The following is a 16,900-nucleotide window of genomic DNA, read 5'->3' on the forward strand; positions in this document are numbered from 1 at the left end:
TTTTCATCAACTAAAACATCGATTGTTAATGTAATGTCATGTTAACTCCTATACATGACATCTCTACTTGATCTGCCAAAGACCGTTCACCTATAAAAATTGCAATGTTCACAAATCACAACAACTGTTCCACGTTACTCTCGATGTAAACTGATCTACCTATGACCACCCTAGTAAAAAATTTAAACAAAGCACTTTTAGTTACACACTTTATCGACACGTACAATGACTTAACATGATCATAAATTCATAATCAACATAAAAATAATTAATTTTGGGATTTGATCCAAACCAAGCTCAAAGAATTACGGCTTAAGGGAGTGACACATTCATGGAAATCACCTATATTTATTGTCTAAAAAAATCTAGAAAAAGACACACCCACATGAAGAACAAGTTGTAAGGTATAATGGGAACAAAGGTATATAATCATATTATTTAATCAATAATAATAAATAAAAGTATATGCTTAAAATATATATTGACCTAATAACCCATTGGAGTGTTTATATATTTTGAGCCAAACCATATTTTTTTATGACCAATGATTGGCATCATGAAGGAATATATATTGGTAGGAGGCATATTACCTTCAATAGGTATTAGATGAGCACAAGTATAAAATATTGTTTTTTACTTTTTTATGATATGGATGATGGGTCCATTACTTAAAAGTCTCCTTTATCCCTCTACTCTTTCTGTCTGTCCTTTCTTTATTTCCTTGGTGTATTACACATTTTTATGTGTTCAATAATGTTGGTCCCAAAAATTATAATTTATATGATGGACTTTGAAATTGTGGAAATAATCAACTTTGACATTTATAATTTATATATGTCGTATAGCACCTCTCTAGGCTATAGTTTGAAGTTTGAAACTTATCAAAAAAAGTTAGTTTGAAGTTTGATAGATTGGTGGTCAAAACATACAATAATACATAAGATTGAGAGTTAAGATAAAAATAAGAGTAAATAAGCATTTTATTATTTGAAATTATAAAGGTTGATCCATAATATATCGTCTTGAATAGTCTTGTGTTACAACACTACTAAGTAATTTTTAAAATTGGGATGCAAAATTTGTTAAATTTATTGATATTTTTTTCAATTTAAGAGATTAAATTACTATTTCGTACATTTTTTTGAATGGTAAACAATAATATAGATAACATCGAAACAAATTATTGCAAAAGAGTATAGCAAAAGAATATAGGTAGTACTCAAATCAAAAAACACGAACAATAATCAGGCAGAAAAGAAACGACGCAAAACAGAAACCACCTACTATCGAGCAAGAATGAAACAACAGAAAACACAAGGCCGACCGGCCATGCCAACCATACATTCACGACCGACACCAACACAAAATAGGTTATATTTGATGAACTAAGTTGATCAAGTATACTATTACAACTTTAAGGATTAAAATGTCTATTTACACAAATATAGTCATATACAAATTATGTACATTAACATTAGAGTAATTATAAATGATAGATTCAACAAATAATAATTAGAAACTTACAAATGAAATAAATATACTAAGTGTTTGTATTTGATGACCCTATGTATGTACAACATATTGCTATCTGCAACAAGATTTCCATTACTATAAGGAGAAACGAATCTTAACGTGGCATGGTTTAGGTGAAGACAGAGAGTGGATGTTGACCTATCAACAAAGCTGATAATACCAAACAAATCCATCTAAGAATTAAGATTAAATACACAAAGTGGTTATTATGTTTATTATATTCTATAGTATAGTATTGTTTTTGTTGAAACGGTATGAATGAGCCTAAATATTTTGTTTCTATGTGTAACAAATCCAACTTTATCTTTCTATTTTCTTCCTCTTATTTTTTGCAAACTTCAATGAGAAAGAAAACTCAACTTGAACTCATACTGAATTTATTGTGTTCCCATTTCCCAAATGAAAAATACTTACATGACTAAAGTTCTTTATTTTTGGATTATTTTGTTTTATTTGTATTTTACTATTTTTACAAAGTATAGTACATATTTTGCCCCACAAAAAAGAACCAATAAGAAATTTCAGGCGGTTACAAAAGAGAGAGAGTGGAGTAGTAGGAGTCAATGATTCTAGTGGGTTCCTTCAATAGGCCCTACCTTTAAATTTTATAATTAAAAAATAAAATAAAAAACATTTTTTTTGTTTTTATTCAAATTAATTTTATTTCTTTGAAACTAGAGGTAACCTCCGCGTGCAACTGGAAAGATTAATTCTCTCGATGTAACTGAAATTCATTTAAGAGGTTGACCTTTTGCAACAAATTTTTCTCCATACTCATTGGTCGGAGATAAAACTCAGAACCAAATGAATAAAGAACCGAAATATCTATCATTTAATTTTTTATTTGAGCCACCTTTGAAGCCCAACAAGGCCAAAATGAGGCAGAGACAATTTATTTTCTAGGACAATATCTTGTGTGCTACATAATAAGATTTTTCTTAATACAAAATATACTCAACTAGGGACAGTGTATGATTTAGACTAATCAATAAGGTTTCTTCATAGAGAAGGAGAAAAGAAATTGATATAGACACCCCCCATAAAAGATATAAAAAGTTTCATAGAGGATCATATCTGAAGAAAAAGACTTGGACCCTCTTTTTGTCACACCCTACAACTTTAGATTTTTACTTTGACAATTCCACAAAATAGAGGTAACATAAATTAGATTAATCACACATGACTATATATGTGTTTATATATACCATGATTATTTTTTGTTTGTTAATGTAAATTGAATTTTGTTTTCATAGGATACATAAGAATGGTCTAAAAAAAGAATTGCATGGCAAGTCAAAGAATAGGAGAGCTTGATTTTTCTGAGGCAGGACATTCAACTCATGATGTTCATTATGGAATTCATCATAGGATTAACAATTCTTCATCAAGCTTAATGTATAAATAATTCATTAATTATGTACTAGCTAGTTGAATTAATTAATTTAATTAATGTTTTTGTTTGTTTGTTTGTTTGTTTGTTATAGGAATGAAGGATCTGGTTTTGATTTTGGGGAGCTAGAAGAAGCAATAGTTATGCAAGGAGTTAAGAGTAGAAATGATGAAACAAAAGCATGTAAGTTTTTATAATTTCCATTTATATCTAATACCTCTTTTTCTGACATTAGATAAACATAACCAACTCTTTCTAAAAGCAGAGAGAAAGAAAAAATAAAAGCAATAGTTTTGAATATGTCTAAAGATTGCATCATAATACTATAGAGAGGTTACCATTTTCAATACCATAATGATTCTGAGGCAATAGATATGGGAAGATGTGGGGTTACAAAGATAGAAACCTCACTACCCTTTTTGCATCATTTTTACTCACTCCATAACTGCTCAAAAAATAAAGTTATTTAGATTAGGTTCTTCTTTTCTTTTTAATAATTGCTTATTGAAGCCTTTTGTGTATTTTGGTTGATTTTCTCAGATTTTTGTTTTGTGATTCTTTACAGCTTTTTTCACAGCCAGACCTGCTGCTTCTGCTACACTGGAAATGTTCCCTTCTTGGCCAATGAGATTCCATCAATCCTCAACAGTACTATACTCTATCTTTGACCAATCTATTTTAATTATGCTTATCATATGATTTAGCCTATGTTTCCAATATCAGACATAATATTGTGTTTTAGAAATTAATACAGGGTTTCTTTGATATTACGGTGAATGCATCAGAATTACGGTGACTTAACTGTGAGTCACCATGAATCTGGCAAACCTATCGTGTACCCAAAAATCTACGGTTCCTAATGAAATAAGTAACAGAGCTACTTTGTCGCCTAATGCCACTAAATCACCGCCGCCCCAAGTCAAACTGGTGCTTGCTGCTGAACCGGGAGCCGTGAATCGCACCCTGTATTAATTTCTAAAACATAGTAATATGTTTGATATTGAGTTACATGAAATAATTTAAATTAGACGTAAAAAGTTAGTTATACTAACTAGTTTTATGCAGCTAACTTTTCACGTCTAATAACATATATGTTTTTTCAGCCCTTATCGGTTCGATTCTTTAAAATAATACAATTGAACATAATAGGCTTGTTTTGTCTAATGCAGGGAGGGAACAAATCAGGAGGGGAAAGCAGTGATTCAGCACTATCAAGCAAAAATGAGAACCCTTTTGAATCAGAATCATCACAATTAAGTTGTAAAAAAGCATCTTCATTTGATGAAGAGAATCTGCAGCTACAGCAACAGAATCAATCAGTAACAAAAGAAAAGGTTAATAGCATAAAAACTGTTACTTAAAGTGTTTAATCATTCAGTTTTTTTCTCTTTCCATATCCCTAAAACTAAGGAAAAGTTTAAGTCTTTTTTTTATTACTGTTTTCAACTTGTACTATCTCTTGTTTCACATAAAAACAGCACAGATCCCAACAGATTTTCAGAAAATCAAAAGAACAGAGAGTTTTCCTGATTCCTGAACGATTTTCTGACATGAAAACATGATAGAGAGATAAAGAGAGACAGAGAGAAAGAGAGAGAGAAGTATATTGTACTAACAAAAAAACAAAAGTGAGAATCTTTTAAGTACTTATCAACACACATTAAAAAGTGACCAACCCTTCTTAGTGAAAACTTGTGTTTCTTTCTCATAAGTCAAAATTTTGAGTTTGAAAGGAAAAAAAATGGGAGAAAATGATGCTTTTTGCTATCCATATCATATTGAAGATGATTACATACCTCTTGAAAAATGGTCAAATGGACTTCAACATTCTCAAAATTCAGTGAGCACATTAATATTATTATTTCATCTTTTTTTTTTCTTGATTGAATTTAAAGTGTAGTAACATTTTTGATATATACTTAAAATTTTGTGTTCTATGATTAAAATTTTGTTTTGCTTTTTAGTGAAATTTATGAGTCTTTTTTTTTGTTACAGAAAAAGGGAGGTGGTTCAGCATCAGATAAGCCACTTGATGCAAAGGTATTTTATATTTAAGTTCAAATTTTTCATTTTTGTCACTTTTTTTTTTGTTATGTTGATGTTTTTATGAGCTAATGTAAATTTTTTGTGATATTCTTATTAGACATTGAGACGTTTAGCACAAAACAGAGAAGCTGCAAGAAAAAGTCGCCTAAGGAAAAAGGTTAGTGTCCTAAGTCCTATACATATACTGTACATATATATGTAAATAATTTCGCCGATTTTGAATATAAGCAAAAAAATTTTTTTTTTTTTTAAGTTTATTGATTAAAACATGTATCTGAATCAAATAAAGTCTAAATATGTGTTTTATTTAATGAACTTAATTTTTCATTTTACTTATATTTAAAATCGGAGTAACAGTTGTTAAGAAAAATAGTGAAAAACTCATTGCATTTTCCTATAGGCTTATGTGCAACAACTAGAGTCAAGTAGATTAAAGCTTGCACAATTGGAACAAGATCTTCAAAGAGCACGCTCTCAGGTTATATATATATTATAAAGTCAAATGCTATAGTTTTTTAATTAATATATACTCCTATAGTTTTAAATTATTTTGTTTACTTTTACTGATTATAGTATTTAACTGTTGATTATTTAAAAGGGTATGTTCATGGATTGGAATGGTGGTGTTGGAGGCAACATAAGCTCCGGTGAGTTTATTTTTCAATTCTTTTTTTTTTTTTGGGGGGGGGGGGGGGGGGGGGGGGGGGGGGGGGGGGGGGGGTCAATTTTTTGGTTGAGTTCTTAAATTCAGTGTATTTAAATTTTCTAATTTGTCATATTCAGAAACTTACCATCATATATACCAGTAATTTATTTATTATTTTTGGGAGTATAAATGGTTTTTTAAATGACATGTAAAAGTCAAAACTTGATTTTGGGTGCTCATTTCAAAGTAGAGAAGTCTCTGAATATGACAAATAATGTACATGTGAATAAATAACTCGTGTTTGATTATAAAAATACAATAGGCTAATATATTTTTATGTTCAAAAGTATTACCTTTGATAAAATATATAAAATGTAATCCTATTCAAATGCATGTCATTTTCTAACATATATAAAATATATGTAAATGCTACTTTCAGGGGTGCCACTGAGTATATTTTTTTCTTCAAAGAAAATTATATGATAAGATTACATTTTTATTTAGTGGCTAGATATGCATCTTGTGTGTTTAAATAATGTTGCTTTTAAATTTTTTTTTATCATGAATGATTTTTTAAATAACATTGTTTAACTTGTACCCAAAAAATACACATTGTTTAACAAATTATTTTGGATTTTGCATAAATATTAATGACATAAAAAGATAAATGTAAGGATTAAATATAGTTCTCCTATTTTCAAAAATATAAAATTTTGTGCCTATTTTAAAATTTGGAATAATTTATGTCTTTCAATTTTATTTTATTTTTATGTTTCATCATAATTGGTTTTTGTTCCATTTTGTTGATGTGACTTATTGATTAACCAACACTTATATAGCAACACTTTTGGTTAATTAATATTCATACGACAAAAAAAATTGATACATCAGCAAAAGAGAGCAAAAAACAATTATGGTGGAAAATTCATAATAAAATAAAATTGAAAACAAAAAGTTGATTTTAAAAATGGAGATCAAAATTTATTTTATGAAAATAGGAAACTAAAAGTATATTTAAATCTAAATTAAAATAATCTACAATTGATCATTTTGTAGTTTTAAACACAACTTTTATGATACTGTACATAATTTAGAGTCTGTTTGAATTTTGCTTCTTTCTAAGCTTATGAAAATAATTTATACAAATAAATAATTTTTCATCTTAATTTATAAGTTTTTACTAACAAATAAGCTATTTTATGAGTTGTTATCTCATAAACTAACTTAAAAAACTTACAATAATATATAAAAATTTATTTATTTTACATATACTCAAAAATAAGCTAATCTAAATGGATCCTTATACTCTTTTTAGTATCAAACACAGCTTTTGGAAAGAAAAAAAAAAGTGAGTAAATAAAAAAATCATGAATTATTACGTGCATAAAATGCACTTTAAGAAAAGGAAACGCATTACATGTTATTATGATTAATCCATTTTTTTAAGCACAAGAAAATAAATTTTGTTGATTCAATTCAAACAACATTATTGCACTAGTAACCAAATAAATAAACCGACAAAATATAAAAATGTAAAATATTTTTCAAATTTATAATTAATAATGAGTTACTAATAATAATATTAATTGTAGGAGGTGCAATGTTTGACATGGAATATGGAAGATGGTTAGAAGAAGACAACCGTTTATTAACGGAGTTAAGAAACGGATTAGAAGCGGGGTTAACAGATAATGAAATGAGAGTAATGGTGGATGGGTATTTATGTCATTATGATCAAATATTTAGAGTGAAGAGTGTCACTGCTAAATCAGATGTGTTTCATCTTATTAATGGCATCTGGACTTCTCAAGCTGAACGTTGTTTTCTTTGGATTGGTGGCTTTAGACCCTCTGAAATTATCATGGTAATTATATTATAATAATTAATTAACCACTTTTTTTATATATTAATTTCATTTAAAGTTTATAATTTGCTAGTATTAGGAGAGTATACTGTATGTTATAACATCAATCTGCAATTTTACTTAGCGTGGGAATAACTGAAATAATCATTGTTCAAATAGTCGTAAGTGGTGGTGAACTCAATTAATCAGATTCAGTTGTGCTAGAATCGATTGTGGGTCTTGAACTTGTGGCATATCGATAATATAAGTATGCAACGAGAATATAACTTTATTTTTAAAAAAATAAAAAAAGTTATATGTGTCAATAACATAAGTTAAGTTGATAGAGAATAACATATATAGGATTGAGGTTTGAATTTGAAATTTTTCACATATTTGTTTTTAAGTTTTTATCTATATATAAATAAAAATAATAGTTGTAATATTTTATTAGATTATTTAAGAAATTAAGGTATTAAGGAATGATAAAATGGTTCAAATAAAAAGTTTAATAAAATGATAAAATTTAAAGAAAATATGTTACACTAAAATTGTTTACTCATTTCATACTAAAATGATTGATCTATTTGATTATTTGACATAGATTAAAAAGTTATAAAAATAGATGACAAAGATAGAGTAATTTTTTTACTAAATTATCTTTTATTAATTTGAAAGTGATGAAAGTAATTTTAATTAGAGATAGTAGTATAGAATTAGAAAACAAATACTCCCTCCGGTCCTTTTTATAAGAAACAATTTGGAAAAAAAATTTGGTCCTTTTTATAAGAAACAATCATTAAATTTATTCTTACAATTCCATTTCTACCCTTATTAAATTGTGTCCATTCCAAAGTTATGCATTAATTAGAGTGACATATTCCCTAAGAATAAATTAATACACCAAGGTTAGTTTTGGAATAGATTGTAAAATTTTAGAATTTTTATTAAGAAAGATAAGGTTTCTTGGTATGTGTGTTTTTACCAAATTGTTCCTTATAATAAGGACCGGAGGGAGTAATGATTGTTGTCTTGAAAACAAAAAAGTTCATACATTTTGGAACAATGTCACTTTCTCATAAGTAATAAGTTGTCATATGTCAGCTGTTGTGGCAGTAGAAATTTACTGTTCCAATGTAACAGTTAAATTGTACGGATAGTAGGTGCACACAGTAATAATTATACACTAATTAACATTAAAGTTAGTACTGTAAATGGTTAATAGTACTAATAATGTTGTGTTAATTACTAATGTTGATATAATTAATTTGGTGATCTTATTAATTAGATGTTGATCCAACAATTGGAGCCACTAGCAGAGCAGCAAATAATGGGAATGTATGGATTAAGACATTCATCACAGCAAGCAGAGGAAGCACTCTCTCAAGGACTTGATCAGTTGCAACAATCTCTTGTTGATACCATTGCTGGAGGACCCCTTGTTGATGGTGTTCAACAAATGGTTGTTGCCATGGGTAAACTTTCTAATCTTGAAGGATTTCTTCGCCAGGTACATAACTAAACCAATGTTTAATTCATATATTATTATTATTATTATGTACTTAGTTATGACCGAAGTTCAAACTCCGAACTTAATGTGTGTGAGTTTCTAATGGTTAAAACTTGTCATTTCGTCTATTTTAGAAAAATATTGCATCATTTCGGATCCTCAGTAACAGCACCCACTTCTGCCGTGTTTGTTGTAGCATCTTATTCCTTCTTTTAATGTAGCATTTATTTTATATTAATACATATTACTTCTGCCGCATGTAATTAAACTGATACACTACTATTATTTCGTGTTGTTATTATGCATAGTTTTTATTATACCCGCTTCATAATAACAACGCATAATAATAATAATAATAATGTATCAATTTAATTACATAATTACATGTGGTTGAAGAAATATGTATTAATATGGAACCAAATGCTAGATTAAATAAAGGGAGGGTCGGGATGCAGCAACAAACACAGCAGTTAAAGGTGTTGTTGCTGAGGATCCGAATCGGCATGCATATATATATTGTGCCGTAAAATGTACGGTGTTATATCCTAGCTAACATTTTCTTTTCTTTTTTCTCTTTATTTTCTTTCTTTTTTTACCTAGCTAACATTTTCATATAATATACAAACTTTCTTTTTATTTGTCTTATTTGATTTATTCTTATTGACATTTTTGTTTTTAACTTGTTTTCTTTATTTATGACTTTTTAGCATTTTTTTTTTGTTAAGGCATTTTGTATTTAATTATAAAAGTAATTAGATATGTTAATCTTAAATTAGCTCCACTACTTTTGTAGTCACGTCGATCTATCCAATTATGTTGCTAATCACCTAGTACTTTAGCTTATTAGTAGTATATATATGAATATGATTTTGCTTTGCCACCCACAATGTTCAATCATGTCCCTCAAAAAGTTAGGTAATAAGTTTGATGTAATATTTCCATCTTAAAATGTTTCAGTCAAAAGTTGGTTTTATGATAGTCATCAATCACTAACTTGCTATTAACATTTACTAATTAAGAGTATAAGAATTTTAAATGCTAGTGATTACTGATTAGTTACATTTTTTAAAAGTTGCTCACATAATTTTATTTTATGTTTTGGTTTTAATAATTTTCCCCCATTGCTTGTTTATGAAATCTTACATTCATAATTTTCAATTGAAGGCTGATAATTTGAGGCAACAAACTCTTCATCAACTATGTCGATTACTCACACTTCGTCAAGCGGCACGCTCTTTTCTTGTTATTGGAGAGTACTATGGACGACTTCGAGCCCTTAGTTCTTTGTGGGCATCAAGACCACGAGAGTAAGTTGAAATACATCGTAATTAAGGTTTTTGATTTCTCAGTGTTAGAATAGTGCGTAGTACTTTTAATTTCATTGAACTATTATTAAGATATACATGCACTTTTTCACATTATATGCACATGTGTTATGTGGTATTTTATATTATAATGTTGAAAAATTATTTGTATAAATTGTAACAATAAGTATTATAAAATGAAAATAATAATAATAATAATAATAATATAAAAGTGATGTACTTATCACTTCCTCCAACCAATATATATACCTATATGTATAGAGAATGAGTACGGACCATCAAAATTGAATGAAATATATTTATTTTTTTGGTGGGGTGTGCCAGCCAATGCAATAGTGCAACGCATAGGCGACACACTAAAATTGAATGAAATATGATAATGATAATGGTTATTATATATTTCAATCTCATAACCTAACTTTTTGCATAACCTTCACTCTTCTCTAAAATTATAATGTAATTAAGTCAATAATGTATATCTTCGTATTTTTTTTGTGTGACTAAATTATAAACTCTTTGTTGTTTCTATGAAAACGGTTGACATTTAAATGGGATAAATATTGAAAGAGAATCCAACCATGTTCATCTTCATTGTCACTAAGAAATGTTATAATAATGTAGAAAAATGTAATATCACAACATCAATTTTTGGATAATTGGAGAGGTATAATTCAATAATAATGTAGAAAATTGTAACATCTTGTGACATCAATTTTTGGATAATTGGAGAAGCATAATTCTTTATTATTTATTATGAGACTGATATAATATAAAAAAAATAGAGATGAGAATGATATAATATTGATTATATTGAAAAAATATATAAGGAAGTGATGTGGAAACAAAAAAAATAGAGATGAAAATGATATAATATAAGGAAGTGATGTGGCATTATTGTGTGATTTAATTGGATGTAAATGAGTGATGTGGATTAGGGTTAAGATAGATAGTAGGAGAACTATCTAGGAATTATATATATATAGATGTATTAAATGATGTTTAAATTTTTCATATAAAAAATTAATGTTTAATTTTTGTTTTCTATTTAATTAGAATATTAGTTCTTTTTAATCTGCATTGTAACCATTTTCTTTTGGGATATTCAAACAGGACCATGATGAGTGATGATAATTCATGCCAAACAACTACAGACATGCAAATGGTTCAACCTTCTCAGAATCATTTCTCCAATTTCTGATAGATATATAATTAAATTAAGCTCTAAAAAGTTGATTTATTTGGACTACTTTAGAAAATGTCAGTGTTATCTAGGAAAAAATATTTATTTATTTTTCTTTTCAATCCTCTGTTCTAGTGCCTTTATGTTTTATTGTAAATGTAAATTGAGCTTTAATTATGTGCATGATGAGGAAGCTCTAACTTTAACTAAAGAGAAATAGAAAAAACAGTTCATGAAAAAAGTGCCTGCAAGATATAGATTAAAGTATCCATAAAAATAATATGGATATCTTATCAAAGCAACAAATAACTTGTATCAAGGTTGCATGTATTTAGATTTAAGTTCGATCGAAATTAGATGGTTCAAATTTAAGTTCAGTATTTTAAATTATAAAATAAAAACTAAAATTTCATTTTATTTGCGTGAATTTGTGAACAAATTGACTCGAAAGTATTCAATTTCATAAAATTTTGGGAATTTTAAAACTTTGAAAATATTTTTTTGAAAAGTAAATGCTAGCTAGAAAAAATAATCAAATTAGTGGCAATTTACTTAAGTAAAAAAGGGTTGTCTCAATTTGGAGAATAGAGAGGGAACAAGTGACTCCAAACAATTAAGAGGGGTGTGAATTGTGTACTCAAAAAAATTTAAATAAGCACTTGAAAAATTTAATCAAATAAAATAAGGCGCTTGTAAGTAAGTTTAAATAGAATAAGAAAGTATAAAAAAAAAATTGCCGAAAACAAGTAAATAAAATGAAAATAACTTGCAAGGAATATAAAAGAGATGAAAGGGAAAGAAGAAAAAACATAAAGAAATTATACTAGTTCGGTCAAAAACAAAGGGTCTACTCCAGTCCCCCAAGAAAAGTACCTTAAGATTTCACTAAACCAAATTTTTATAACTGGATAAGCTAATAATAACTTTTACAACTGATAACTCTCAACACAAACAATGGATATCACCTCTCTTGTACAGGAGCCTCTAAACCAAGAGATATCACTTCTCTTGAAAACTTAAACCAAGAGATATAAAAAAAAATGATTGAAAGATCACAATATGTGTAGGGATATAAAAAATTGAAGCACAAGTGCTATTTTTTCTTATAAAAAATAAAAGAATAAAAGAATGATATATTTTTTTATCAATATATATATATATATATATATATATATATATATATATATATATATATAGGGGAGGGATCAAATTACACCGGTGTAACATTTGAGTAATGTTACACCGCTCAATAACGTTTCAACGAATACAAATTTTACAAAATCCACCGTTGGATTAAAAGTTTATATCATATATATCATTCATGTTCAATTCTATAAAAATCTAAAATCATTTGATATGTTATTGAGAATGATCAAGCTTAACGGTATTCAATAAAAACACATAAAGCGTTAATCTTTATCGGTCTCAATAACATATCAAACGATTTCAAATTTTTGTAAAATTGAACATGGATGATCTATACGATATAAGCTTTCAATCCAACGGTGGATTTTGTAAAATTTGTATTCGTTAAATCGTTATTGAGCAGTGTAACATTACTCAAATGTTACACCGGTGTAATTTGATCCCTCCCCTATATATATATATATATAGGGGAGGGATCAAATTACACCGGTGTAACATTTGAGTAATGTTACACTGCTCAATAACGATTTAACGAATACAAATTTTACAAAATCCACCGTTGGATTGAAAGCTTATATCGTATAGATCATCCATGTTAAATTTTACAAAAATCTAAAATCGTTTGATATGTTATTGAGACCGATGAAGATTAATGGTTTATGTGTTTTTATTGAATACCGTTAATCTTGATCTATCTCAAAAACATATCAAACGATTTTAGATTTTTATACAATTCAACATAGATGATCTATACAATATAAGATTTCAATCCAACGGTGGATTTTATAAAATTTGTATTCGTTAAAGCGTTATTGAGCGGTGTAACATTACTCAAATGTTACACCGGTGTAATTTGATCCCTCCCCATATATATATATATATATATATATATATATATATATATATATATATATATATATAGGGGGCTGCTAACTTAGACCCAGTTGGGTCTAAGTTACCAAGGTGCACCTTTTGAGTTGGACAAAAATACCCATTTTTTTAATTTTTGAAAGAATAGAGCAACAGGGGCATTTCTGTAATTTTCTGCAATTTTACGCGCGCCCCCCACTTCTTTTTCCCCCCCCAGGACACGTGTCACGCTGTTATTTGCCAAAACCAAAGCGCGTGCACCACACGCGCCGACAGGCGCGAGTGGGTGAAGCCCAATCGCGGAGAGAGAAACCTTTTTAAAAAGGCAGGCCACGTGTCAGAAGCTGATTGGCTGCGTTAATTTTTTTTCATTTTATACTTTAAACTCGATTATTTCGTCGTAAATTAATTTTTTATTTTTTAATTTTTATACCAAAATTCATAATTTTTTTTTCTCTACAAATAGAGACTTGGTTCGTTTGATTTGGACACCGAAAAAAAACGCAATTTTTCACTACCTTAATCTCATTTTTCACTACCTTAATCTCATTATTTCGTCGTAAATTAATTTTTTATTTTTTATTTTTTATACCAGAATTCATAATTTTTTTTTCTCTACAAATAGAGACTTGGTTCGTTTGATTTGGACACAGAAAAAAAAACCCAATTTTTCACTACCTTAATCTCATTTTTCACTACCTTACATCAACTCACTGAAACCATTCTACCAGAAAAATGGTTTCGGAGTACAAATCTCTGAAACCATTCTACAAGCTAAATGGTTTCAGAAGCAAATAACTAATAATCAACTTACTGAAACCATTTTACCAGCAAAATGGTTTCAGATTACAACTCTCTGAAACCATTCTACCAGATAAATGGTTTCAGAAGCAAACACAATTAATAAATTACTCACTGAAACCATTCTACCAGTAAAATGGTTTCAGAATACAACTATGTGCAACCATTCTACAAGCTAAATGGTTTCAGAAGCAAATAACTAATAATCAACTTACTGAAACCATTCTACCAGCAAAATGGTTTCAGATTACAACTCTCTGAAACCATTGTACCAGATAAATGGTTTCAGAAGCAAACACAATTAATAAATTACCCATTGAAACCATTCTACCAGTAAAATGGTTTCAGAATATAACTATGTGCAACCATTCTACCAATTAAATGGTTTCAGAAGCAAGTCTCAAATTACAACTATGTGAAACCATTCTACCAGCAAAATGGTTTCAGATTACAACTCTCTGAAACCATTGTACCAGATAAATGGTTTCAGAAGCAAACACAATTAATAAATTACTCACTGAAACCATTCTACCAGTAAAATGGTTTCAGAATACAACTATGTGCAACCATTCTACAAGCTAAATGGTTTCAGAAGCAAATAACTAATAATCAACTTACTGAAACCATTCTACCAGCAAAATGGTTTCAGATTACAACTCTCTGAAACCATTCTACCATATAAATGGTTTCAGAAGGATTTCGGTGTCCAAATCAAACGAACCAAGTCTCTATTTGTAGGAAAAAAAAAATTATGAATTTTGGTATAAAAAATAAAAAATAAAAAATTAATTTACGACGAAATAATCGAGTTTAAAGTAGTGAAAAATTGCGTTTTTTTTCGGTGTCCAAATCAAACGAACCAAGTCTCTATTTGTAGAGAAAAAAAAATTATGAATTTTGGTATAAAAAATAAAAAATAAAAAATTAATTTACGACGAAATAATCGAGTTTAAAGTATAAAATGAAAAAAATCACGCAGACCCATTCATATGCTGACACGTGGCTGCCTTTTTCAAAAGCAAAATTTTCTCTCTCCAGCTTATAATCTAGTGTGGCGCAGACAGGATGATCTGATAGATCAGGATGATCTGGGCTGTCTGATTGATCAGACAGTCTTAATGAGATCACATCTTGGCTGTCTGATGGAAATCAACGGTCTGTAACCATGGTCCTTCCGTACGCGCGCGACACTGGATCCACGTCTATTAATTGTTTAAGAAGGTGGGGCGCGTGTTGTTATTTTTTTTTTTTATGTAAAATTACAGAAATGCCCCTGTTGCTCTATTCTTTCAAAAATTAAAAGAATGGGTATTTTGGTCCAATTGAAAAGGTGCACCTTGCTAACTTAGACCTAACTAGGGTCTAAGTTAGAAAACCCCATATATATATATATATATATATATTTGATACGCATAAAATGTATAATCTATAGATGAACAAAAAAGAAATGATTTTTAGTCCAAAAAAAAAAATTAATACCTTATATATTATTAAAATACATTACTCCTCTTGGATGAATCTAAATCCCTCTTCTTGACATTAAATATATTATTTATTAATGTAAAGGAATAAAGTTTTAGTCAATGTACCAAAAAAAAAAGTTTTAGTCAATGTACCAAAAAAAAAGTTTTAGTCAAAAAAAAAAAAAATAGAAGAGTAAAGTTGGTCAAAAAACTAAAAGGGTCAAAATCATTCAAATATTCTAATTAACTTTACCTTTGATTTCACTTTTTAGATTCATTGAATAACCGATGTATTTAGTCTATATTATAGACCAGATACATCAGTTACTTAACGAATCTAAAAATTGATTTTTTGTTTCTAATAAGGAAAAGAGGAAGAACCACTTTGATAAGTCTCTTAAATAATAACATTTTAACCTAATTTAAATCACAACTTTACAATGATTCTTGACATATCCTCCTATATATAAACTCATTTGGGAGACTCACAAGATATCAATATCACATCTTCACCTCTTTAGGTTACCTTGTCTTCCATAGTGAGATGGCCAAGGCCCTGATCTTAGTATTAGTCTTACTTCAAGTAATTTCTTTCACAGTGTTTGCAAATGAGGTTAATCACTCCCACAAAAAACACCACCAACATCATCACCATCACCCATTAGCTCCAACCCCTGCCCCTGTTCAACCACCATCTTCTTTCCAAATTCACTCTCTTCGTATAGATCATTTTCACAAAGAACCCCGCCAAGATCATCACCATCACCCATCCGCCCCAACACCTTCCCCTGTTCAACCACCATCTCGTTCACTTATTCAATCCTTTGATCGTCTAGATCATTCTCACGATGAACACCACAAACATCATCATCACCACCACCCATCAGCCCCAACGCATGCCCCTGTTCAACCACCATCTCCTTCCCCTATTCAATCTATCAGTCTAGATCATCGTCACAATGAACACCACAAACATCATCCTCATCATCACCCATCGACCCCAACACCTGCCCCTGTTCAGCCACCATCTTCTTTCCTTATCGATTCTCTTCCTTTGGATCATACTCACAAAAGACATCATCGTCACCATCACCCATCATCTCCAACCTCTTCTCCTGTTCAACAACCATCTTCTAATCATGAGTAA

General features: G+C 29.0%; 2 protein-coding genes across 4 annotated transcripts; both read left to right on the plus strand.

The window, feature by feature from the left end:
• The first annotated feature begins 2,406 nt into the window (after nucleotides 1–2,406).
• Nucleotides 2,407–11,726, plus strand: LOC123899585 (transcription factor TGA9-like). 3 transcript variants are annotated; one of them, XM_045950752.1, is made up of 13 exons: nucleotides 2,407–2,687; nucleotides 2,787–2,928; nucleotides 3,018–3,106; nucleotides 3,489–3,571; nucleotides 4,093–4,257; nucleotides 4,919–4,963; nucleotides 5,067–5,126; nucleotides 5,370–5,447; nucleotides 5,568–5,616; nucleotides 7,208–7,479; nucleotides 8,747–8,968; nucleotides 10,133–10,275; nucleotides 11,404–11,725. In XM_045950752.1, the coding sequence occupies exons 2-13, from the start codon at nucleotides 2,819–2,821 to the stop codon at nucleotides 11,489–11,491; spliced, it is 1,404 nt and encodes a 467-aa protein (XP_045806708.1). In that variant the 5' UTR covers nucleotides 2,407–2,687; nucleotides 2,787–2,818; the 3' UTR covers nucleotides 11,492–11,725. The 3 variants fall into 3 exon arrangements, with proteins under 3 accessions (XP_045806708.1, XP_045806710.1, XP_045806707.1); XM_045950754.1 differs by having other exon boundaries at nucleotides 2,466–2,687; nucleotides 2,787–2,857; nucleotides 4,913–4,963; nucleotides 11,404–11,726; XM_045950751.1 differs by having other exon boundaries at nucleotides 2,467–2,687; nucleotides 4,913–4,963.
• A 4,571-nt stretch (nucleotides 11,727–16,297) lies between these two features.
• Nucleotides 16,298–16,900, plus strand: LOC123896535 (uncharacterized histidine-rich protein DDB_G0274557-like). Its single transcript, XM_045946911.1, has one exon. It carries the CDS (start codon nucleotides 16,298–16,300, stop codon nucleotides 16,898–16,900), a length of 603 nt encoding a protein of 200 aa, XP_045802867.1.

Source organism: Trifolium pratense, linkage group LG7 (genome assembly GCF_020283565.1).
Source record: "Trifolium pratense cultivar HEN17-A07 linkage group LG7, ARS_RC_1.1, whole genome shotgun sequence".
NCBI lineage: Eukaryota > Viridiplantae > Streptophyta > Magnoliopsida > Fabales > Fabaceae > Trifolium > Trifolium pratense.

What these genes read in the sequence shown, in the direction of transcription:
- LOC123899585 (XM_045950751.1), top strand. Translation starts at nt 2,819, where the DNA reads ATGGCAAGTCAAAGAATAGGAGAGCTTGATTTTTCTGAGGCAGGACAT. An exon ending in GATTCCATCAATCCTCAACA is followed by an intron (nt 3,572 to 4,092) that starts GTACTATACTCT and finishes TGTCTAATGCAG; the next exon opens with GGAGGGAACAAATCAGGAGG. An exon ending in TTCAAAGAGCACGCTCTCAG is followed by an intron (nt 5,448 to 5,567) that starts GTTATATATATA and finishes ATTATTTAAAAG; the next exon opens with GGTATGTTCATGGATTGGAA.
- LOC123896535 (XM_045946911.1), top strand. Translation starts at nt 16,298, where the DNA reads ATGGCCAAGGCCCTGATCTTAGTATTAGTCTTACTTCAAGTAATTTCT.